The sequence below is a fragment of the Chelonoidis abingdonii genome, chromosome 9 (assembly GCF_003597395.2).
Source record: "Chelonoidis abingdonii isolate Lonesome George chromosome 9, CheloAbing_2.0, whole genome shotgun sequence".
In the NCBI taxonomy this organism is placed as follows: Eukaryota; Metazoa; Chordata; order Testudines; family Testudinidae; genus Chelonoidis; species Chelonoidis abingdonii.
The window spans coordinates 85,563,107-85,587,300 of NC_133777.1; the positions used below are offsets into that span (position 1 = coordinate 85,563,107).

General features: G+C 59.4%; 1 protein-coding gene across 1 annotated transcript in view; it reads right to left on the minus strand.

Moving 5' to 3' along the window:
• ANPEP (alanyl aminopeptidase, membrane) overlaps positions 1-24,194 on the minus strand; it is a 31,624-nt gene continuing 7,430 nt past the window's right edge. The window contains exons 3-18 of the mRNA XM_032794281.2: positions 23,207-23,349; positions 22,268-22,404; positions 22,057-22,183; positions 10,789-10,943; positions 9,350-9,415; positions 8,412-8,584; positions 7,868-7,947; positions 7,187-7,323; positions 6,959-7,014; positions 4,457-4,604; positions 4,069-4,160; positions 3,303-3,413; positions 2,191-2,358; positions 1,915-2,055; positions 1,388-1,469; positions 1-675 (exon numbers count right to left, since the gene is read on the minus strand). Of these exons, the coding sequence (XP_032650172.1) occupies positions 523-675; positions 1,388-1,469; positions 1,915-2,055; positions 2,191-2,358; positions 3,303-3,413; positions 4,069-4,160; positions 4,457-4,604; positions 6,959-7,014; positions 7,187-7,323; positions 7,868-7,947; positions 8,412-8,584; positions 9,350-9,415; positions 10,789-10,943; positions 22,057-22,183; positions 22,268-22,404; positions 23,207-23,349 (1,969 nt within the window). The 3' untranslated portion in view covers positions 1-522. The remainder of the gene's footprint in view (positions 676-1,387; positions 1,470-1,914; positions 2,056-2,190; positions 2,359-3,302; positions 3,414-4,068; positions 4,161-4,456; positions 4,605-6,958; positions 7,015-7,186; positions 7,324-7,867; positions 7,948-8,411; positions 8,585-9,349; positions 9,416-10,788; positions 10,944-22,056; positions 22,184-22,267; positions 22,405-23,206; positions 23,350-24,194) is intronic.

Below are 24,194 nucleotides of genomic sequence, written 5' to 3' on the forward strand. Positions count from 1 at the left end.
TGAGCATGCGAGCAAGCTGTGGGAGTGCTGGAGGCTCTGGGCTGAGCCCCAGCCCCACAGCTTTACCATTTAACATTAAGCCTTTATTTACAGTGTCTGGGGCTGACAAGGGCTATACAGCAGACACATGTCCTGGCCCGCGGTGGGGCTGGGGGGCTCCCCAGTCAGCAGCCCCGCTGCCCTCACCCTCCTGTCTGCCCATGACCACCCCACAGGCACCTGGGCTTCCCTGGGACAGTCACTGAAACAAGGGCTGTGGTGAGGCCCTGTCAATGGGGCCAGTGTGCAAAGCATTGTGGGAGCACGGCCAGGCTGAGCCCCAGGCAGTGCAGAGCATTCTGGGAGTGTAGGCAGAATTGGGTGGGGGGGCGTGGGGCTCTGGGGAAGGGGACATGGACCCAGTGACAGGAGAGTTCAGGAGGCTGCATGCCCAGGGCGTGGGGCTCAGGAGCCTGGGCTCAGCCCCCTGAGCAGTGGGAGGAGGCAGACATGGATGGGGTTGGCGTTACTGAGTTCACCCACTCAGCTGCTTGCCGTCTCAAACCACGTCAGCACCGTCTGCTTGTTCTCTGCCACCCATTTGATATTAGCTTTGGTCTTCTCCAGCACCTGCTCCAGCGCACGCGTGCCGGAGCCAAAGCCCACGTCGGCGTTGTCCACCTTGAACTGCTCCAGCTGCCGAGAGAGAGCAGGCCCGAGAGTGAGCAAGGGCAGCAGCAGGACAGCGCCTCTGCAGCGCGGTGCCCTCATGCGGCCCTGGCACCACCTGGGCACCCCAGATCTGAGGAGGGCACTGAGCAGGGCCAGAGGGATGGACCCAGGAGGAGAGAGAAAGCAGCCGTCTGTGCATTGCTTGGCCACACAGGGAGGGAGGCCAGGATGTGAACCCCAAGGGACAGGCATTTGGCCCTTGGGTATGGGCCTTGGGGTGCTTAGGTAACAAGTGAGATTTCCTGCAGCACCAATTCCTCAGCTGCGGCCCCACAAATGGGGCAGGGGGGATGTATGTCTGGAGGTAGCGAGGCACTGCCATCCCTGGGGCCAGCCTCACAGCTGGAGCTCTCCCTAGATCTGCCCTGGTTCGCCCCCAAGTGACAGGGGCTTGATGGACTTGCCCGCCTGGCAGGGAGGCAGGATCCTTCTGCTGCAGGGTGGCCGGGCAGGGAGCTCCGGCCTGGGCAGCAGAGCCGCACTAACGGAGAGGGGCTGTGATGCTCTGACAACCCCACGCAACATGGTGCCAGCCCCAGCACTCGGGCGGCTCAGACCCCACCTGGGCCAGGCCCTGGGGAGAGGCTGTGGGGAGCGACAGCCCGGCCCTGGGGGAGGGCTAGAACAGACCAGATGGGGCTCTCCCTTCCCAAGGGGCCCCTGGGATGGGCCTCACCTGCTGCAGCTCGAACTCAGAGGCAAACCGCTGCGTCACCCCCTGGATCAGGTTTGAGAAGGAGAAGGAGCCCCCGCCGTACCTGTGGAGGGGAGGGGAGGGGTGAGCAGGCAGGTGTGGGGGAGGGGCAGCGCCCCACAAACAGCCACCCCAGGGTCATGTGGCTGCCGGGGCTCAGCAGAGGGACTGCCCAGCCACGAAGCGAGGGGAGAGAGCAGGAGCACCCCCTGCTCTTCACCAGGGAGCCATAGGAGCCCAGGATGGCACCAAGGGCATTTAACACGCGAGGAGAGACTGAGAGGGCCCCCCATTCCCCATCCCCCCTACTTGTCCCGTCCCCCTTGCTCCCCTTCCCCATCCCTCCTAGCTCCTCCACCCCTCCTTACCCCCCCATTCTCTTTCCCCATCCCCCTTTCTTGTCCCATCCCCCTTGCTCCCCCTCCCCCCCATCCCTCCTAGCTCCTCCACCCCCCTTGCTCCCCCATTCCCCAGCCCCCTCCCACAGGCTGCTCCTCTGTGGCACTCACTGGCTGAAAAGGGTCTCCCAGTTGCCCCGGACGAAGTCCCAGGCCAGGCTCTGCCCCACCACGTTGCTGGCAATGCTGTTGATGGTGGAGACGGCGTCCTGCTTCCGGATTTTGGTGGGATCCAGGCAGTACTCCAGATACCTGGTGGGGGGGCAGGCAGGGCTGGTACGCGGCATCTGTGGCAGGTACAGGGCCACCTACTGCCCTTCTCCTTCCCTGTGCCCATGGCAGCCTGGATCCTCCCCATCCACGCACCCAGGGGCCCCCCACACACACCTTCTCAAGATCCAGGGCTCCCTGCTGCAGGCCATGGCCGAGCGGAGCTTGTCGGCTTCGGCCACTACTGTGGCGTTTTTAAACATCTGCCAGAGGAAGTCCCAGTCCTCCTCGCTGCCCGTCTTTATGGCGCTGCAGTAGATGGAGGAGCGCAGGTTCGGGGGGATCCTGGGGGAGGAACATGCCTGTCACGGGGGCCGTGCCGGGGAAACGCGCTCGGCACTCAGGCACCGGGCCCCACTCAGCAGAGCCCTGGCGCAAGCCATGGGGAGAGGCTCCCATGGAGGATTGCTGGGGGCCATCCCCCACCCGGAGAGAGCGGGCCCATGCGTAGGGCTAGCACCTCACTAGGACACCAGAGGCCCAGGCAGTGCCAGGGAGCTGGGCATTTACCAGCTGGAAAGAGGCAAATTCTGCCTGAGCTCCCTCATGGGCCTGCCCCAGCCCCCCCATCCCAGGGGGTGCCACGGCCCGGTCCAGCCCAGCCCCCCAGCCCCGGGGGGCACCATGGCCCGGTCAAGCCCAGCCCCCACCAGGCCCAGGGGGCGCCATGGCCCGGTCCAGCCCAGCCCCCCAGCCCAGGGGGGCACCATGGCCCGATCCAGCCCAGCCCCCCATCCCAGGGGGTGCCATGGCCCGGTCCAGCCCAGCCCCCTAGCCCCGGGGGGCACCACGGCCCGGTCCAGCCCAGCCCCCTAGCCCCGGGGGGCACCATGGCCCGATCCAGCCCAGCCCCCACCAGGCCCAGGGGGCGCCATGGCCCGGTCCAGCCCAGCCCCCCAGCCCAGGGGGGCACCATGGCCCGGTCCAGCCCAGCCCCCCATCCCAGGGGGTGCCACGGCCCGGTCCAGCCCAGCCCCCCTCAGCCCAGGGGGCACCACGGCCCAGTCCAGCCCAGCCCCCCCCTAGCCCCGGGGGGCACCATGGCCCGGTCCAGCCCAGCCCCCTAGCCCCGGGGGGCACCACGGCCCGGTCCAGCCCAGCCCCCTAGCCCCGGGGGGCACCATGGCCCGATCCAGCCCAGCCGCCCCCAGCCCAGGGGGCACCACGGCCCAGTCCAGCCCAGCCTCCATCCACCTCCCCCTGCCCAGAGGCCACGGGGAAGGGCTCACGGGTTGTTGCTGGGGTTTTGCTTCCATTGGTTGAAGAAGGTGGCCGCCAGCTGTGTGCACTCCGTGACCCCGTTGGAACAGGCCGTGCTGATGGTGTTGATCTCGCTGTACCTGAGTGGGGAGAGGAGCCGTGTCAGCGGCTGGACCCGGTGAAGGGGCCCTAGGAGCCAGGCCCGGCGGGCAGGGAGACCAGGCAGAATGGCCGTGACAGAGGCAGGCGCCCACCGGCCTGTCACCAGCTGGGCCCAGGAGGCGTCTCTCCCGCTGCCCCATCTGCCAGGTGCAGCACAGGCTGGGTGGGGGTCACCTCGCTCCGAGGCTGCGAGCGGTGGGCACTACCAGGGACAGTGCTGCCTGGGTGCCCCCTGAGCAGTTCCCAACGGGCGCCACGTGGCAGCTGCTTCTGCCCAGCTCAGCCAGCCCACCAGTGGGGAGGGGAACGCCTGGCCTCTCGGGGTCCAGTGGGGCAGAGGGAGGAAGAGTGGGAGGAGAGGCGGGGTCTGGAGGGGGCTGGGGGCTGGGCAGAGTGGCAAATACCCGTAACACAGAGCCGCCCACCCGGCCCCAGCGTGCCCACACTCTGCAAGCCATGCCCAGCGCCCGCCTTGGCTGAGGGCTGGGGCAGGAAGGGGGGGACCCAGAGCCCTCCCCTTGGACAAGAGGCAGCAGCAGTCATGGGAGGAGCCAGTTCCCCAGGCCCCCGGGGCCCCGGGGGTGCAGGGCCTGCCCTGTGGCTGGCCGGAGGACGCGCCACGCTGGGACTCACTGCTCCATCAAGCCGTCCGGGAGCCTGGTCCAGTTGGAGGTGATGTTTCCAAAGTACTGGAACACCGGGGTCACCTGCTTCTGGATGTATTTCTGGGGGAGGACGGGCGGAGTGAGCGCCGCTTGCCAAAAGGGTCAGTAGCCTTCCCCCGTCACACCCCGATCACCCAGCGCGCCCACGGCTCCTTGTGCCTCCATTCCCCCACCCCATGCCCTTCCCCGGGCAGCTGAGACCCGCCAGGTCCCAGCTCACAGGGGCGATTTGCAGAGCCCACCCTATGCCCTGCCTTTGTGCCAGGCCCACTGCTGAACCGATCACGGCACAGGCGGGGACAGCAGAGTGCCCCTCCGAGCGCAATCCACCTGGCCTGAGGCAGGCAGGGCCTCACCTGCATGGGGCCGTACACCTCGCTGCGGTCAAACATCAGGCGGAAGTAGTCCAGGTTGTCGAGGGCAGCGCTCCAGGGCAGGTACTCCTGCTCCTTGCCCAGGTAGGTGGTGGTATTCAGAGCCAGCACAATGCTGATGTGTTTAGCCCTAAACAGCCAATTGCAAAGCTCACATCCTCCCGCCACGCCACCAGACGTGCCCTCTGCGCCCTCGCTGCCTGGCAATGGACCCTCCCCCTCCCATCCTCCCCAACAATGGACCCCCCCATCCCTGCCTGGCGGCCCTTTCCCAACACCCCCCGGCAATGGACCCCCCACATCCTCTCGCCTGGCAATGGACCCCACCCATCCTCACCTGGCCATCCCCTCCCATCCCCCCCCGGCAATGGACCCCCCCTATCCCCTCGCCTGGCAATGGACCCCACCCCTCTCATCTCACACAAATTAAAAAGGACAGGTCGCACCAATTGGTGACGCTGCTACCTATCTGCAGCCTACATCGGCACCATATTGCTCAAACACCCTGAGACCGATCCCTAGCTCACCAGGGGCGTTTGCAAGCCCACCCCTTGCCCTGCCTTGCAGGCCCAACGGCTGAAAACCGGGATCACGCACAGGGCGGACACGCAGACGTGCCCCTCCGACGCAATTCCACTGGCGCAGGAGGCCCACCTGCATGGGAGCCGTACACACTCGACTGCGGTCAACATCATAGCGGATGTCAGTGGCCGCGCTCCAGGGCAGTACTGGTCCTTGCCAGTTAGGTGGTGTATGCAAGCAGCCTGCGTGGTAGCCCTAACAGCAACCAGCTACTACCGACAACGTCCTCGGCGCTCGCCTGGCCAATGACCCTCCCCCTCCCATCACTCCCCAAACAATGGACTCCACCCATCTGCCGACGGGCCCTTCCCAACACCCCCGGATGGACCCCAACTCCGGCGGAACCCACAATCACTGCATCCCACGGGATCGGCCTAGTACCTATCCTGCTGGTTTCACCAAGGGCAGTTTCTCCCAGGCTCAGTGGTCGCCATCCGCTGACCTGCCCACCTCCATCCCCTGGCTGGCACCACCCCTCTCATCTCACACCTGACAATTGGACCACCAACCATCCCTAGCCTCGGCAATGACACCCCCTAATCCTACCGGCCGCCGCCTCAAAATATCGACAATGGACCTCGACCCTCCATACCCCTCAGCAATGACCCCCATCCTGCTTGGCCGCTCCCTCCATCCCCCCCACAATGGCCACCCTCCTTGACTGCACAACCACACCTACCGGCCGTCCCCTCCCATCCCCACTGCCATAAGGACCACCCCCAATCCCCTCGCGCCTGGCAATGAATCCCCACCACCTCCCATTCTCCCCTACCCTGGCAATGGACCACCCCATCTCCTACCAGTGCCGCCCCCATTCCTCCTATCCCCTCGGGCGCAATGGACCACCCTATTCTGTGCCTGGCAATGGCCCCTCCCTCTCCCATCCCCCCCATACTGCAATGGCAACGCCACCGCCCCATTCTACCCAGGGACAGATCCCCATCATCCCCACCGGCTGCCCCCTCCCATTCGCCTTCCTGGCAATGGACCCTGCCCACATCCCATCCCCCAAGTATGGACCACTCCGCCCATCTGCCAACCTGACACGCCTCCCATCATCCCCAAGCTTATGGGAGACCCACATCCCGCTCCTGGCACACCGCCATCCCATCCCCCTCCCCCCAAGCATGGACTTCCCATCCCCGCACTGCGCTGCCCCCATCTCTCCCCGTGGCAAATGGACCCCGCCCCCCTCCCAGCCCTTGCCAGCAATGGACCCCCACCCGGCCCCCTCCCATCCCCCCCAGCAATGGACCCCTCCCCATCCCCTGTTGCCAATACCCCACAGACTGAGCCCTGCCTGCCAGCCAGCAGAGTGGCCAGTCCATCCCGAAAACCACCTACAGGGCCTGCTCTGTTACACCCCCCATCCCCCTGGATGTTTGCTGCCCCACCCAGAGGGGCCAGCCTGGCCAGGCGAGGGGGAAGTGCAGCCCAGCTCCCCACGCAAGCCCCCATCTGGACGCTCCTCCCACCCCCTTGCACCAGGGTGCCAGGCAGGACAGAGCCTGGCACAGGCTGGCTGTGTACCTGGGGTAGGCACAGAGCCGGGGCCGCCACGCCTCAGGCATTCAGCAGCCAGGTCGCCTGCCCATGGGCCTGCTGGGATCTCAGCACCCAGCCTCTGCCAGTCCTCACCCCCCGCTGCAGCACCTGCTCCTGCACCGTCCAGCACTGAGCCGCCAGCGAGAAGCAGCAGGAGATTCCTAGCCTGCCCAGCCCAGAGAGGGGGAACCGGAGGGTGTGGGGGCCTCCCTCTCGCTGCCTGAGGGGCGTGTGCAGGGACACACGTCTCCCCGGCCTGCCAGCCTTGCTCGGGCACCATGGGGAAAGGACTCGCCGTGGGGCTGAGGGAGGAGGCCAGAGGCTAGTTGTCACCCCGTGGCAGCCTGGGCAACTCACCTGGCCAGGTTAAAGGCATCGTCAATGATCTGGGCTCGGTTTATCACTGGGATGGCCTGGAAAAGAGCAAAGACGATTACGCAGGGGGCAGGAGAAGACCGTGTGGGGGAGAGGAGCCATGGAATGGGCATCCCTGGCCCAGCTTGGGGCCCGGTCACCCCACAGCAGGGACCTGGTCCCCTGGGCTGAGAGTGCTGGTGCGGGGGCAGAGGCTGGGCTTTCAGGTACCTGGTGATCGGTGTTCAGCTGGGTCAGCAGCTTGTTCCAGTTGTCCTGGTCATAGTTCACCCGGAAATACCCCGTCACGTTGATGTTGAGCAGGAGCCAGTTGGGGGTACTAGTCACCACAAATGATAGGTTGTTGGCTGAGAAAGGAAAAGGAAGCACGTTAGTGGGGCCCCTCCCTTCAAGTCTACGGCAGAGAGTCCCTGAGCCTAGAACCCTCCAGGGGCCACCCCCCAGAACCTCCTGGTGAGCCCTTCTTGGGGCCTTCCCTTAGAATCCCCCACTGAGCCTCTCCGGAGGCTGCCTCCTAAACCCCCCCCACCGACCCCTTCCAAGGCCCACCCCCTAGAACCCTCCCACAGATCCCCTCCAGGGGCCTCCCCCTAGAACTCCCCTGCTGAGCCCCTCCGGGGGCCTCTCCCTAGAACCCCCCACTGAGTCCCTCTTGGGGCCTCCCCCTAGAACTCCCCGCTGCTCCCCTACAAAGTCTTTCCCTGTGCTTACCTGCCTGGGCTGAAGAGAGGGTAGTGACACCACCAGTAACTGCACTGAAATCTCCCCAGGGCACTGATCATGGCACTGCCATGGCAAATCTGGCAACTGCTAACCTGTGGCCCACTAGCACCATATCCTGCTCCTGCAGCAGCACCGGTGCCTGGGACACGGCCAGGGTCCAGCACGTACCTGAGCTCTGGCTGAGCCAGTATATCTGTCCTGCCCCATCCTGCTGCGTCATCCAAGTGACAGGGACTATCCAGGTGTAACTGCAGACGGACAGACAGACACTGGGGTCTTCTCCTGCCCTGCCTTACTCTGCTGGTTCTGCCCCTGGCAGAGTCCCAGCCTCCCAGTGCAAGGGATTCCCTCTCTGTCCCCCCTCCCCCCCGCGATCACTGCGGGCTCACCCATACCACACCCTCACCCTCACCCCTCAAAGGGGCGACGCCCCACGGGGAGGGCCCTGCAAGGAGCACGGAGGAACGGGGCTGGCCTAGGGCTCTTGGAGGCAGAAGGCCCATGGGGCTCCAGGGGACCCAGCACCACAAGGTCTCTACCTGGGGGCGCCGCAGTGCAGCCCTGGCCATGATCCCGCAGAGGGCCCCCTCCAAGAGCACAGCTGTGGGGCTCTGTGGTGACAGGGGAGAGGTTCATGCCCCACCGTGCTTAGGACAGTCGGCCTCTCCAGCGTGGGACTTCGGGGGGCAGAAAGGGGGGCTCAATCACTCACTTGAACGCTGAGGGCCGCTCAACAATGGATTCTGTGTCCAGTAAGAAGTGTTCCTGGCTAATGGAGCCAACTTTCGTGTCCACGGTCACCATGGGGAAGCCCATCTGCAGCGTCCAGCGATCCATGATGTCTTTGATGGTGGTGGGGAGCTGAATTTTGTCTTCAACCACTACCTGTGTGGGGGGCGATAAGGGGCTATTGGCTGCTGTTCTCTGAAAATTGGCTCCGCAAAGGCCAGGCCAGGGACTCTCGGCTCCGTCCCCACCCCTGCCCTTCAACAGGGCGCCTTTGGGGGCAGAGAGAAGTGCCCAGAGCTGGGTGTTTGGGAAGGTTGGGTTGAACCCCCACAGCTGCATCACGTGCTGTGAAAGGGACAGTCCTTCCCACCGCCTGTCTAGAGCTTTGGCAGAGTCACCAGCGGCGTCACATTAGCCTCCCCCAGCAACGAGGACTCCGTTCACTGGCTCATGAAAGAAGAGTATCTTACGGTCATCCCGGCTGGCCTCAGCAGGGTTCCCTGGCGCTGCTCACATGAGCCGGGCGCAAGGGCTGACAGGATCGGGCACTCTCTGGGGCAGGGGCCATGCCATCCTCCGTGTTTGTGCAGCACAGACAAGACAAGACAAGCGCCAATCAGGCCCCTGCCAGGGAATGGCACCGATTCCTCTCCTGTGCCCAGTGGAGCCGTGCGCCGAGCCTGCCCATGTGTCTGCTGGGGCCCAGGCACACAGCCAGCACTGTGCCCTGCGTGGGAGTGTGCAAATGGAGCATATCTGCCAAAGGGGTGGAGGGAAGGTGGCTGGGGGACCTTAATTTCAGTTTCATCACGGCTGGGTGGGCCCCAGCGCCCCGTCTCTGACAGTAACAGGCTTCTTACCCGAAGTGTCATGCAACAGAAACCCCGTCCCAGACCCTGTCATGCTCCTCCAGCTTCGTACCTTTTGCAGATGAGTCCACAGATCGTCATAGACCGTGTTTCCATAGCTGAAGGCGTGGAGGTAGGACTGTGAAAACACAGGGAAAGGGAAGGTTGGCCAGATGAGATTCACCCAAGAGTTCTGAAGGAACTCAAATGTGTAACTGCACGACTACTAACTGTCCTCTGTAACCTCTCATTTAAATCAGCTTCTGTACCAAATGACTGGAGGATAGCTAATGTGACACCAATTTTTAAGAAGGGCTCCAGATGTGATCCCGGAAATTAGAGGCCGGTAAGCCTGACTTCAGTACCGGGCAAACTGGTTGAAACTATAGTAAAGAACAGAATTGTCAGACACATAGAATTTGTCAGACACATTATTCCCAACATAATTTATTGGGAAGAGTCAACATGGTTTTTGTAAAGGGAAATCATGCATCACTAATCTACTAGAATTCTTTGAGGGGGTCATCAAGCATGTGGACAAGGGGGATCCAGTGGATATAGTGTACTTAGATTTTCAGAAAGCCTTTGCCAAGGTCCCTCACCGAAGGGAAGTAAGCTGTCATGGGATAAGAGGAAAGGAAGTGCTAGTCATGGGATAAAAGGAAAGGTTCCTCTCAATGGTATGTTCTCTCAGTGGTATCTCAGTAACTGGTTGAAAGATGGAAACACAAGGTGTGGAATAAATGGTCAGTTTTCACAATGGAGAGAAGGTAAAGTTTAGTAGGTGTACCCTCATGGGTCTTACTGGGCCCAACGTCCGTATTCAACAGATTTCATTACTAGTGATTGGGAAAAAGAAGACCTAAGTTGAACAGTGGGAAGATCTTAGGAGTCTTTTGTGGAGAGTCTTCACTGAACCATCCACTCAAGTGTGCAGCACAGTCAAGAAAGCAACAACATTGGAGGAATTACATTAAAGAAAGGGATTGAACAGTAGGTACAGAAATATATCATATTGCCTCATATATAGAATCCGTGGCTAAACGCCCACATCAGAATACTGATAAATGCGTAGCAAGAATAGTGAAGTTCGCAACCCAATCCGAAAAAGATAACCGTTGGAATAAGACTGATAAGTAAGATTCAGAAAGCTGAGCAAGACAAAATTAAATATAGGGAGTGATGAGAAACAGCCTGCATGATGGAGCGACAACGAGAAATTAAGATAAGACATGGAAAAGACAGAGCCACACACACACAGCCAGGGAGCCCCCAAGCCCAGGGAGCCCCAGGACAGAGCCACACACACACAGCCAGGGAGCCCCCAAGCCCAAGGAGGCCCAGAGGAGAGCCCTCCCCGACACACAGGCAAGAAGCCCCAAGCCCAGAGACAGAGCCCCCCGACACACACAGCCAGGGAGCCCAGGGAACCCCGGACTAGTTTCAGCCCTTCAGCCTCTCCACACCCAGCTGAGGGCAGGCAGGGAGGCAGAGGGGGGACACACTGGGTACCTGGTGGGCCAGCTCATGAGCGATCACTGTCACCACCCTCTCCTTGTTGCCAATGGAGGAGAAGAGAGGGTCATAGAGCACCGAGTTCTCCCGGTACGTCACCAGCCCCCAGTTCTCCATGGCACCTGCGTTGAAGTCTGGAAGGGCAACCTGGTCTGGGAGAGGGACAGGCCTCGTTAGCAGGGTTGCACCCCCCCAGGAAAGCATGAACCCCCCCTGCCCCCATGGGACAGCCCAGAACGCCCCCAACCCCATGGGAGAGCACAGAACCCCCGACCCCATGAGAGAGCATGGAACCCCCCTACCCCCATGGGAGAGCTCTGAACCCCCAACTCATGGGAGAGCACAGAACCCCCTGACCCCATGGGACAGCACAGAACCCCACACCCCCATGGGAGAGCACAGAACTCTCCCAACCCCATGAGAGAGCACAGAACCCCACGCTCCCAAGGGAGAGCACAGAACCCCCAACCCATGGGAAAGCACGGAACCCCCTGACCCCATGGGAGAGCACAGAACCCCCTGACCCCATGGGAGAGCATGGAACCCCTTACCCATGGGAGAGCACGGAACCCCCCCGCACCTCCATGGGAGAGCACAGAACCTCCTGACCTCATGAGAGAGCACAGAACCCCCAACCCATGGGAGAGCACAGAACCCCCTGACCCCATGAGAGAGCACAGAACCCCCTGACCCCATGGGAGAGCACGGAACCCCCGACCTCATGGGAGAGCACAGAACCCCTTACCCATGGGAGAGCACGGAACACCCCCCCCGCACCTCCATGGGAGAGCACAGAACCCCCTGACCCCATGAGAGAGCACAGAACCCCCTGACCCCATGCGAGACCACAGAACCCCCGACCCATGGGAGAGCACGGAACCCCCCCATACCCCCATTGGAGAGCACAGAACCCCCAACCCATGGGAGACCACAGGACCCTCTGTGGTGCTGGCTCACTGGGGCCAGTTCATGCCAAGGTCCCCATGCCTCACTGAACATGGACAAATAACATGCGCAGTGTTCAGTGAATGCTGGTGAGTGGCTGCAGCACTAACTCTCACTTCTAGCAGCTGGCTCCGATGTCGTCAGACAATAGTTGAGTGGGTGCATTATGAGCCCCTGCGACTGTGTAAATCACCAGACAGGAGAGACTAACCAGTGGGAAGGGCTGACCCCCAACAGCGAGGGTCGCACCCTGCCCAGCAGGGACGGGCTGTTGACACCAGACGGACTGTTGTGGGATGATAAAGAGGACAACAGCCATGTGTTGTTCTGCTCTCCCCTCACTCCCTGTGAAGACAAGTCATGCAAGTGGATTCCTCCCATTAGCTGACTGCCCAGTTCAGGGCATGTGGCAGGAGGGTTAAAAAACCATAACAAGAAGGAACTGGATCGCTGTGCTGCTTGGACTCTGGGGGCAAGGTTTCTAGCCATAAGCAAGGGATCCCAGCTACTTAGCAGGGGTTAGCCCGAAAGGACAAATACAGCTTGTGGATTATAGAAGCTGCTATTACCTTTTGAATTTAAGATTATAACTCATTGGTGTATCTATGTTTACTTGCTTTAACCTTGAAAATAACTCTCTGGTTTTCTTTTCCTATTACTAAACCTACAGATCGCCAGTCCTATAATAAGCTACAAGTGCCGTTTTTGGTGAGAGATCGGAGGTACAACTGCCCTGGGGTAAGGGACTGGTCCTCTGGGACTGGGAGCAGCCTGAACATTGCTGGGATCCTTGGCGGAAGGGCCCATCTGTCCCAGCAGCAGGCTCACCTCGGTGGTGAGGCGCAGCAGAGCACCCAAGGGGCCTGTCCGTGGCTCCATGGTCAGGCTGTCACAGTGCCGGAGGGGTTCACACTAGATAACTAGGTACAGAACTCACCGCCCGTCTGGGGTTAGTGCCCTGGTTCCTACCAGCCTGCTCTGAGGTTGGTACCCACGCTTGGAGTCCCTGCAGGCAGCTTGGCAGGATTCACATACCGGTCAATTAAGCTCATGGATCAGAACCCCAGCACTGTTAAAATTTAAACTCAACAGTGAGCATTTTAAAGGTTAAAGAACAGACACAATGAGTGAGCCGCAGGCTCTGCTGGTCTCGTGAGAAACGCCCCTGGCCAGCCAAGTCTGCAGAGGGGCAAATCCGACCCAAAGAAAGCCCCAGTTCCAGAACTGAGAGCTTTGCTCCTGATTTGGTGCCCGGGGGAGGAGAAGACCCACATGCCACAGAGGAACCTCAGCAGTGGAACTGGCCCGATCGCAGCACCTGGGAGCTCAGGGAGACAGCGACCCCCAGAGACAGCTGGTGGAACTGCAGATCAGAGACCAAGCAGCCCAGGCAGCTGAGAAGAAAGCCACCAAAGACACACGGAACAAACAGCAGCAGTTAAAGCAAATGAAGAAGATGAGCAGACGGTGCACAGGAGGCTGATAGATGCTCATCCTCGTCCAGGGAGTGCCCCCGCCATGACATAAGGGAGGGGGCGCAAGCCTGCCCGACTGCTACCCAGACAGATGCATAAGAGGGTTCCTGGCAGCCTTTGGGAGACCACGTGGGATGCGCAATATCCCAGCAGAGAAACAGCCGCCTCTCCTGTGAACCAGACAAACTGGGGAAGCCAGATGAGCCTTTAATGAGCTGGAGGCGGGCGATGTATGCATACAGCAATGCAAAGCACACGTATTTGTCACGGAGTCACCGGGCGATGCTCTGGAACTGCTCCCCACTAAGCCAGTCAGGACTTTGGGGAGCCTCCTCTCCCTTGGAGCAGACTTGTTCAGGGCAAGAAGCTCACACGTTCGTCACCTCCTGGGTCCTCTCCTGGAGATTCAGCCATCCTCTGCCCCCGTGTGCTCCCACAGCGAGCCACCACCCAGGCGGGTCCTGGGGAAGCCACAGGTTCGCACCCCACTTTTGCAGTCAGACGTGACCTTAGCCAGCAAAACAGAGGTTGATTCGATGACAGAACAGGTTCTAAAAACAGAGCTTCTGTAGAACAGCGAACAGACCCTCGTCCGGTCCATTCTGGGGGCAGTGAGCCAGACCCCTAGTCTGCACTCACTCCTTATCCCAGGTAGCTCAGACCACCTCCTCCAGCCCTCCTCTGCTCAGCTCCTTTCCCGGCCAGGAGTCACCTGATCCTTTGCTCCAACACTTCAGCTGGCACTTGCAGAGGAGGCCCAGCCACAGTTGCTAGGAGCAGAGTGCGCGCAGTAGGGGCACTGGCCCCTTCCTCTGTAGCAATCACACCACCCTTACCACCACCAAGGATACTTAAGAACTGCCTAGGGACACTGAGGCACCAACACAGTATTCAGAGCAAACATTAGGAACAGTCCCAGTTCGTCACATCGAGGCGGGCAGAGTATGCATACAGCAATGCAAAAGCACAACGTATTGAAAAGGTGTAAATTTCCGAGCCCAACGATTGAAGCTTGGCCAGCAAGACTGTGAAAAGCAGTGGTGAGAAAACCCTGGCTTGAATGTCACCTACTTGCACACTTAGCGTTGCTTTCTTTTATTTTTCTGTAACAGTTTGACTTGTCTGGTCATTGCTTGATTCACTTAAATTACCTCTCTGTAGATAATAAACCTGTTTAGTGATTAACTAATCCAGGTTTGTTGAATGAAGGGTTGGCAAACTCCATTGGGACAGGATTTGCTAGTTGCCAATTTGGGTTGGATGGATTCCTGGAAATTTCAACACATGACCTAATTTTGAATTAAGAGATCATCTTAATCTCTGGAAGCTCAGAACAAGTCTGGGTTTGGCAGCCCAGGATTGTGCCTTGTCTTTCTATAATAAAAGACAACTCTTCTAGCTTTACTTCCAGGAAGGGCTGGGCAGTCCAGTACACACCTCGGGGGAAACCAGCATGGGGGTGTGTTGGGGTCACCCTGCAGTACAAACCGGCTTGTGATGCCAGGGCTCGATTCAAAAGAGCTGCCACTGAAGTGCCGTCCGAAGGCAGCAGCAGCAATTGAGCCGCTGCCAAAGTTAGTGGCGGCAATTCAGCGGCAGCTCAATCGGTTGCCGCTGTTTCGGCAGCACTTCAGCGAGAGGTGCGGGACATCCTTCCGGACGACTGTGGGCTGCCTGATTCCCGGGAATCGGGGGAATTGCCCTAAAGCCGACCCTGCATGTGGGGATAAATGAATCTTGTCTTGCAATGGCAACCTGGCAGCCGCAGGCATCTCCAGAGGCCATCAGGAGAAGGTATCTATGGTTCCCCCTTTTTCCACCCTCCTTACACCGGGGCATCGCAAGTGCTATCAAGCCTTGTAGGCTGGATCCCCCACACTCCGCACCGGGGCCTGCACGCTCTCATGTTTACGCTGTTTTCTCTTCTCCTCCAGCTCCGCTGGCAGTGTCTTCCTCATGTAGCTGGTTCTCCTTCTCCTCGCCGCTCTGCCTTCTTAAACTTGAGCTCCTCCCATCTCAGTCCTTCATATTCCAGCCGCAGGAGCCGGATGCCAGACGTCGCGGGGAGATCCCTGCTGGGGGAGCTCGCTGGCAGGATCCCCGCCGCCGGGAGGTCCGGTGCCCTCGTTATTCGCTGGCTCCTCCTGCTCCCTCAGGCCTAGAAGAGGGCTCTCGGGAAGCCCCATCCGCCGGCTGACCACTCCCAAGGGGACAGACACTGGTGCCTGTGTGACATCGCCAGGCTGCTTCATCAGAGACAGGGTCCGTCATGTCAAGGCTGGTCTCCTGTCCCCAGCGGGCAATCAGCTGGTCCTTGTCAGTCTCCGGTCGCAGCCCTCTGCTTGCAAGTACTCCACCAGGTCACACGTGCGCCGCTTGGCGTACATCTTCCTGCTGGCCACTCACAGGTCGGGGTGCTCGCCGCTCCCCACGGTTTCCGGGGGACCCCTAGTGCAACAGCCCTTCTTGAGGTCACCACCTCTCTGCCAGGGATGAGCTGCAGACTCCTCCGCCCCTGGGACCGCTCGCTGCAATCCCCCAGGGGACCCTGTTACTGCAAAGTCCTTCTCACTGGGCACACACTCCCAGGAGTTAACCACCCCTTCGTTTTACTGCTCCCCAGTCACTTACAGCAGGAAGCGCCGTCCACGGGGTGCAGTATATCCCACCGCTACCACCAGTTGTCACGGAGTGTGGGGGAGTCCGGCCCTGCACCCCTCTTCCTGGGACCCACAGTGACTTTTAGCCAGCCAGTAAAAACAGAAGGTTTATTGGACAACAGGAACGCAGGTTACAGCAGAGCTTGCAGGCACAGTCAGGACCCCTCCATCGAGTCCTTCTGGGCTTTCAGGGTGCTTGGATCCTGGCTAGGATCCCCTGAATTCCGCCCACACAGCCCCAAAACTCAAACTGACCTGCCCCTCCTCCACCCAGCCGATTCCTTTGTCCAGCTTCCTGGGCAAAGGTGCTGACCCCCCTTCCACCCTGCCTGGCTCAGGTCACAGGCTTAAAGATCCTGTCCCTCACCTAAAGACATCCCCAGCTCTCCCATCCCCCACACCGACAGCCCCTACTCCATCACAGGCCCGATTCCCGGGAATCGGGGGAATTGCCCTAAAGCCGGCCCTGCATGGGGGGAGTGAGGCTGTTTGTCAGCAGCCCAGGACTGGACGCTACAGCAGCAAAGCAGTGGACAGGGCACCCCAGCTTAGAGAGCAGGGCAGACAGCTACTCACTAGTCAGCACAGTAGCCTAGGTATGTCACAGAGGGGTTTGGAGGCACCATTGCTTTGCTCTTAACTTCAGGGAGACCCCAAAGGCCATTATGGAGGCTCAACAAGCTGCTCCTTCCCTGGCCAAGGAGAGGAATGCGGCTCCCAGTCACACTCCAGCCAGGAAGGAAAGGGTCACTTTTTCCTAGGGGGTGGTTTGTTGTCCAGGGAAGCTCCCACAAGGGAAAAGAGCAGCTTTGGTGAGGTTTGCAAACAGGTGTCTGTGCCTGATAAGCACAGGGCAGAGGTGCTTCAGGTGGGTCACGACTGTCCTTTGCCGAACACTCAGGAGTGAAGAGAGCCTGAGAGAGGCTCTGACAGAATTGCTATTGGCCTCATACGTGTGAGACAGTAAAAAATGACTGTAAGAGTCGTGTCTTACATCGGAAGCGTCAGAGGTTAAAGGGACCCTGCGCAGCACCTTCGCAGCCATTGCCCATCATTAAGGAGGTGTTGCCAGAGTGTCTGCAGACATTGTGGGACCTCTACCCAGACTTTCCAGAAATGGGAAGACGTATCTACTGGTTGTGGTGGATTCTGCCATCAGGATGTGACGCGGTAGGGACTGTCTGTGTGGGGGATGGGAGAGCCGGGGGTTACTTTAGATGAGGGACAGGACCTAAGCCTGTAACCTGAGCCAGGTGGGAGGAGGGGATCAGCACCTTTGCCTGGGAAGCCGGACAAAAGGAAGGAGCCAGCTGGAAGGAGTTAGTTCAGTTTCTGTTTTACTGGCTGGCTGAGAGTCACTGTGAGTTCCAGGAAGAGGGGTGCAGGGCTGGACTCCCCCACACTCCATGACACAGGCACTCGGAAGCCACAGCTTCGTCTATCACAGAAGCTGAAACTGTGGCTACTGCCCTAATCACCATTTTAGCAGAGCAGGTTTTCCCAGGGAAATCTTGTCAGACCATGGTGCAAATTTCATGTCTGTAGTTTTCAGAAAGTGATGGGAGTTGTGTGGAGTGAGACACATAAAGGCTGCCCCCTGCCCCCCCATCATCCAGAGACTGATGGGCTAGTAGAAAGATTCAGGGGACATTGCTGTCTACGCTGAGGATGTATCTTACCCAGCAGGAGAATGGCTGGGATGTGTTGCTCCCTTATTTGCTATTCACATACAGGAATCTACAGGGCTTGCCCTCTTCACTCTTCTCTATGGGAGACAAATGAGGGGACCCCTAGATTTGAGTCGAGATTCTTTGGAGAGCGGGACAGGGGAGGCAGGACAGCCTGGGGGGAGTCTATCACTCCTTTTAAAGAGAACCGAAAGTCTATCCTGGACGTAGTGCCTCAACGCCTTGACAAGAGTCAGGTGTCCCAGATAGCTCAGTATGACGGGCGTGGTGGAGGAAGGTCTTGTCATATAGGTGACTTGAGGCTAGTGTTGATCCCAGTGAGGAAGAAAATGGTGCAAGATTGTTGGGAGGGCTCTTTTGAGGTGACAGAGAGCGTGAACGAGGTCACTTACGATGCAGTGACGCTCTATGGCAGGGGAGCTGTGCAAACAGCACATGGCAATAGATTGAGAGCTTCCCACGACAGAGAGATGGAGGTGAAATACGATTTGCTGTGCTGATGAAGGACCATTTACTGCTCCTTTATTTGATCTGGCCAGGGAGAGGAAGGAAGAGACGCCTCTAGAAAGCACGGCTATCTGGGAGGGTTTGGATGTTGGCCCTCTTGAAAGACCACAGGCAGGTACTTTCCAACCTGCCAGGTTCAACTAACAAAAACAGGCATTCCTGGCAGAGCACATCCGTCTACAGGAGAAATGCAGCCAGATTCAGGACGAGGTGGAGAGCAGGCTAGGGATGGGGTGATTACTAAGTTGAAAAGCCCAGGAGCATCTCCTGTTATAGTGGTACCCAAGAGGGATAAAACCATTAGATTTAGTCTGGGCTTTAGAAGGGTAAAAGCCATCACCCAACCTGACCCTTACCCCACACCCTGGACAGGGGGCCGACTGAATCTACTGGGGTGGGTGCAAAATTCATAACTACTCTAGATTTGACTCAAGGATACTGGCAAATTCCTGCAGCTGCTGATACCCAGGAAAAGTCGGTGTTCACAGGGGAGTCTGGCCTCTCTAAAGTTATACCTTTTGGGCTCCCGTTCCAAAGCCCATCACTGAGATGCTGCAGGGCTTACAGACCTTTACCAAGGCCTGAGGAGATGCCTTGGCTATTTTGAGGGACTCTTGGCAAGATCACCTGAGCCATGTGGAATTGTACTGCAGAGGCTTGGAGAAGCCAGCCTTACTGTCAAGGTGTCCCAATGCAAGATGGGTCCCTCTAAGGCCTGGTCTACACTGAGGGGGATCGATCTAAGTTATGCAGTTTCAGCTACGTGAATAATGCAGCGAGTCGGCTGCTGCCGCTCCCCCATCAACTCCACCCGCGCCTCTCATGGTGCTGCAGTACAGGAGTCGACAGGAGAGCGCTCGGGGATCAGTTTATCGCTGGATCGGAGGGTAGTGTAGACATCCCTTAGGTAACTTTACTGGGAACACAGGTTGGGCAGTTGGTTTGTTCAGCCTGATCCCTTCAAAGTAGAACCCAGTGAGAATTGGCCAGCCCTCCGAACCAAGCAGCAGGGCCAATCGTTGATCAGTCTGGCCAGCTATCACTGGGGCTTTGCAAAGGGAATTTGTGGCCCCCATAACAGACCATACCAAAAAGGGGCAGCTAGCCTGACTGCTATGGACCAGGCCTTGGAGAAAGGCTTAAAGGACATAAAAGAGACTTTGTCTAAAGAGCCGGTTTGATTTCAGCTGTGCCCTGACGTCTAACACTGAGCTAGGCACATGCTGATGCAGGCTGGGCCGGGGGACAAGGGGCCCCATTATCTTCCTGGGTAAATAACTGACCCCACTGAACAGGACTGTGCTGGCAGTGAGAAGAAATGCTAGGCCATTGTTTGGGCTATTCAACAACTTAAGCCTTATCTGTTTAAGAGAAGATTTAAGGTTCTAACCGGCCACTCCTTGCTGATATGGGGGCGGCAGGCAAAGGGACCAATTCCAGACTATTATGCTGGAGCCTAGCTCTGCAGGAGTAGGAGCTGGAAAAAATCCTGATGCCTTGTAAAGAAAAGGGAGACCCTGAGGCTTAGTCAGGAGTGCCAGAGACACCCCTTCTGACCACATTTGGGCATTGGGAGAGTGATGCTGGCAGGCTGGGTGCCAGATGTGACGAAGTGGGGGGGTTTCTTGGGGTTTTCCTGTGGGTTGCATGCAGAGGGGGTGGGACTCAGTGTCCCCGGGTGTTACTGGTTTAACGAGGTGAGGGGAGAGGGAGTTTGTTGTTACAGAGACCAGAGAGGGACTCGGGACCCCAGCTGATGGCCTGGAGGATGGGGACCCCAGCGACTGGTGACCTAGTGACCCGGAGACCCGGCTCACGAGACACAGCCGGTTTTGGCCAGTGGGAGGACGATGGCTGTGGAGAGAGGACTCCGGTGACCTGACCAGCCAGATCCAGCCAGAGGGGCCAGAGGAGGCTGAGAGGAGAGGAGACCCAGGCCTTCCTGTTTACGACCGTTTCCCTGGAGAGAAGACAATGGACAGAGGGGTCTTGGGGCCAGGGATATCGGAGGCCCAGCTGGGAAGCTGCGGGGCTTGGGGCTGGCGAGGGGAAGCAGGCAGAGCCCACCTGGCTGCAGGGGAGACTGGGGATGTGCTGTTATTGAGAGAGGCCAGGCCTGAGGGGGCCCACAGCGAGAAACAAGTGTGCTAAGGCTCAGAGAGGTGTGGCTCCAGGAGGTGGAGAGACCTGACCCCGAGAGAGAGTGGACCCCCGAGAAGGGCTGTCTCACTGAAAGGAGCACCCCCCACGGACCACACAGGGCCAAGAGTGGGCACGATCTGTGAGTCCGTGACACCAGTTCATGCCACAGTGCCCATGTCTCAGCTGCACGCTGACAGATACCAAGCTGGGATCAGTCTGGCTCAGCTGGGGGGGTTGTAAAACAGGCATTAGAATGATGAGAATGTGTTTAGTGTTTAGACTTTCTGGAATGCTTGTGAGCGGCTGCCGCACTGATTGCACTTACAGCCTCTTACCCCACACTGCACCGGGATGTCTGAGCGTTTGCATCCTGAGCTGTGACTGTGCAAATGACCAGCCAGGAGAGATGCATTCCATGCATCCGAAGAAGTGAGCTGTAGCCCACAAAAGCTTATGCTGAAATAAATGTTAGTCTCTAAGGCCTGGTCTACACTAGGGGGCAGGGTCGATGTAAGATACGCAACTTCAGCTACAGGAATAGCATAGCTGAAGTCGAGGTGTCTTATTCCAACTTACCTCCCGTCCTCACGGCGTGGGATCGACGTCCGCAGCTCCCCATCGACTCCGCTACCGCCACTTGCTCTGGTGGAGTTCCAGAGTCGACGGGCGAGTGTTTGGGGATCAATATATCACGTCTAGATGAGATGCGATATATCGATCCCCGAGAAACTGATCGCTACCCGTCAATCCAGTGGGTAGTGTAGACATACGCTAAGGTGCCACAAGTACTCCTATTCTTTTTGCGGATACAGACTAACACGGCTGCTACTCTGAAACCAGCCAGGAGAGAGACATTAACTAGAGCAAAGGGCTGATCCCCTCACAGCAAGTGTCACATCCTCCCCAGCAGGGACGGGCCATTGACACCAGACCGAGGAGAGTGGAACATTAAAGAGGACAAAAGACTATTGGTTACTGTCCCTCTTGTCGCCCCCTGAAAACAAGGCATGCAAGTGGATTCCTCCCATCAGCTGAGTGCACAGCTCAGAGCACAAGAGAGAAGGGAAATAAACCCCCCAACGCTGCTTGGACTTTGCTTTATATGGCATAAGCAAGGGTCCCTGGCTGCTCAGCCAGAGTTAGCCCTAAAGCACATCCAGAGCTTGCTATTATAGAAGCTTCTATTCCCTTTTGAAACTTAAGATTGTACCTGACTGGTGTATCTATGTTTACCCGCTTTAACCTTGACAATAACTCTCTGGCTTCCTTTCCCTACTAATAGGTCGGCAGGGAGTTTATTATCAAATTGGCTACAAATGCTGTCTTTGGTGAGAGATCTAAAGCGCAACTGCCCTGGGGTAAGGGACTGGTCCTCTGGGACTTGGAGCAGCCTGAACATTGCTGGGATCCTTGGCGGAAGGGCCCATCTCTCCCAGCAGCAGGCTCACCTCGGTGGTGAGGCGGAGCGGAGCACCCAAGGGGCCTGTCCGTGGCTCCATGGTCAGGCTGTCACAGTGCCGGAGAGGTTCACACTAGATAACTAGGTACAGAACTCACCGCCCATCTGGGGTTTGTGCCCTGGTTCCTACCAGCCTACCCTGAGGTTGGTACCCACACTTAGAGTCCCTGCAGGAAGCTTGGCACCTTCCCATCCCCATGGGAGAGCACGGAACCCCCCATCCCCACGGGGGAGCAGGGAACCCCCCATCCCCACGGGATAGCACGGAACCCCCCATCCCCACAGGAGAGCACAGAACCCCGCCCCGCTCCCAGCACAGGACAGCCCAGCAGAACATGGCAGACACATTCCCATGCGCATAGCAGCTGGCTTTTCACCCTGGCACTCACCAGACTTGGGCAGTGGGTACGACGTGTTGTAATGGTTTTCAAAGAACTTGAGGATGGGCCCAGTGACGTTGAGTGCATAGTCCCCTTGCCCTGCTGCAATGGCCTGTGGCCGGCCCCAGATCCGGATCTGCAAGAGGAGACTCGAGGCTCAGTCCAGGCTCCCCTCCCCCACAGCCGAGCCAGACCGCCCCTGCCCCGTCCTGCTCCCTACCAGCACGTTGTCCTGCATGGCCTCCACTGCCTCGAACTGGCTGACGATGAAGGCCACCAGATACGTGGACATCTTGGGGGTGGTCTGGAATTCAGTGACGTTCCAGGTGGTGCCATCGATGGTCTGCTGCACGGAGCCTGAAAGAAGAGCCACGGCTCCATCAGCGAGGCTCATGCTCCTCCATCCCCACCCAGAGCAGGGTGCAGTGCTCCCCTGGGAACACCTCCCTCCCCATAGCAGGCATGTAGCTCACCCCTCGGCAGCCAGGCTCCTTCCAGCCCCTGAAGCAGGGCTGCAGTCCCCTAGCATGGCTGGGGAGTGGGCCCCTTGCGTGGCCCTCTCTTTGCCCGCACCGAGGATCTCTCCGGGCACTGGTCCCACCCACCAGCGTGGAGTCCTCCTAACACCAGTTTGGTTTCCTGCTTTGCTTCCCCCAAGCTTCTCCCCCCACAACCACATCCACCTTCACCCCTCCCTCCTGGGGACGAGTGCTCTGTCCCTCTGCCCCAACACGGCCACAGCAGGTGCAGGCAGCCGAGCTCGGAGCAGCACCGCCTCAAGCCTGTGATGAGCGGAGGGGGTCTCAGCAGGGGCTGCGTGTGGGCATCAGGCTCAGGGGAGCTACTGGGCAGCCCAGTGCTGAGCCCACGTGACAGTCCATCCCACTCCCTACTTTTCAGCCCCTTCCTCTTCTCTGCTAGCTGCTCCCCCTGCCCCGGGGCCCTGTGTGTGCTCGGTGCTCGGCTCATCTCCCAGCAGCTCCATCTCGCCAGTGACCCCCTGGGTTCGAGGTGCAGACTCAACCCAGGCCCTGCTGGAGCCGTAGGGGGCCGAGGAAGCCCAGTGAGCGCAGCCCGTGGGGAGGGGCAGGAGGCAGGGTGGAGGCTGCTGGCTCAGGGCACCCTGTTCCCAGAGCTGCCAAGGCCCCAGCTCACTCACTCTGCACAGGCATGTTGGACAGTGCCAGGTGGTTGGGGCTGTGGATCAGCGTGACTCTGAAGCTGGCCTTCATGGCGGGCTCGTCAAAGCAGGGGAAGGCTTTCCGCGCGTCAGCCGCCTGCATCTGCGTGGTGGCCACGACCCTGCAAGCAAAGGCAGACCGCTCAGCCCTGCCACCCCCGGCAGCCACGGTCTGGGGGTCCCGCAGACAGGCCCAGGACTCCCCAGACCTCCTGCTGCTGGTGCCCCAAGGGGGATGCTCACACCTGGGCTGGCTCAGATCCCCCGGGCCCCCTGAGCCCCCGGCAGGGTCTGTCTGCACAGGCGAGCCCCAGCCTGGAACCACACAGCACTGAGGGCTGGGAAGGGGCGATGGCAGAGCTGCAGGGGTGCAGCTGCAGACCCTGCCTGCCCTGCACTGGGCCTGGCCAGCACTGTTAGCCCCTGGCTGGCTGGGCATTAGCCACCCAGGGAGAGACAGCCCCAGGGGAGGGGGAATGGAGGGGAGGAAGGACCCGGCCAGGCAGACTGGGCCCAGGGGGAAGTGAGAATGTAGGGGAGGAAGGACCCGGCAGGCTGGGCCGGGGGGGGAGCGGGAATAGGAGGAAGGGCACAGACAGCAGGAGAGGCAACTGTACCCCAAAGAACTCCCCCCAGTGACATTAGGGATGTGGGTGGGGGGTCTGAGGCCCCAGCTGCCAGCTGCCAACTGCAGCTTGTAGGATTTCCAAATTTCACCTGGCTTTAGCCAGCACCAGCAGCTGCTGTGAGACTGGCATACTCGGTCCGCAGGAGGGGTGCCCAGCCCCGAAATATCTCGCAGCTCCCCTCCTGCACATGGTACAGGTCCGTGGCCATGTATAGGGGGAAGCTGGACTTGGGGGGTGTGGGAACGCCCTGCCCCTCAGGCATTTCCATTGATTCTGCCCCCACAGCTGCAGCCTGCAGAATCATCACAATGGGAAGGGAGAGACCCGGGGTCTGCAGC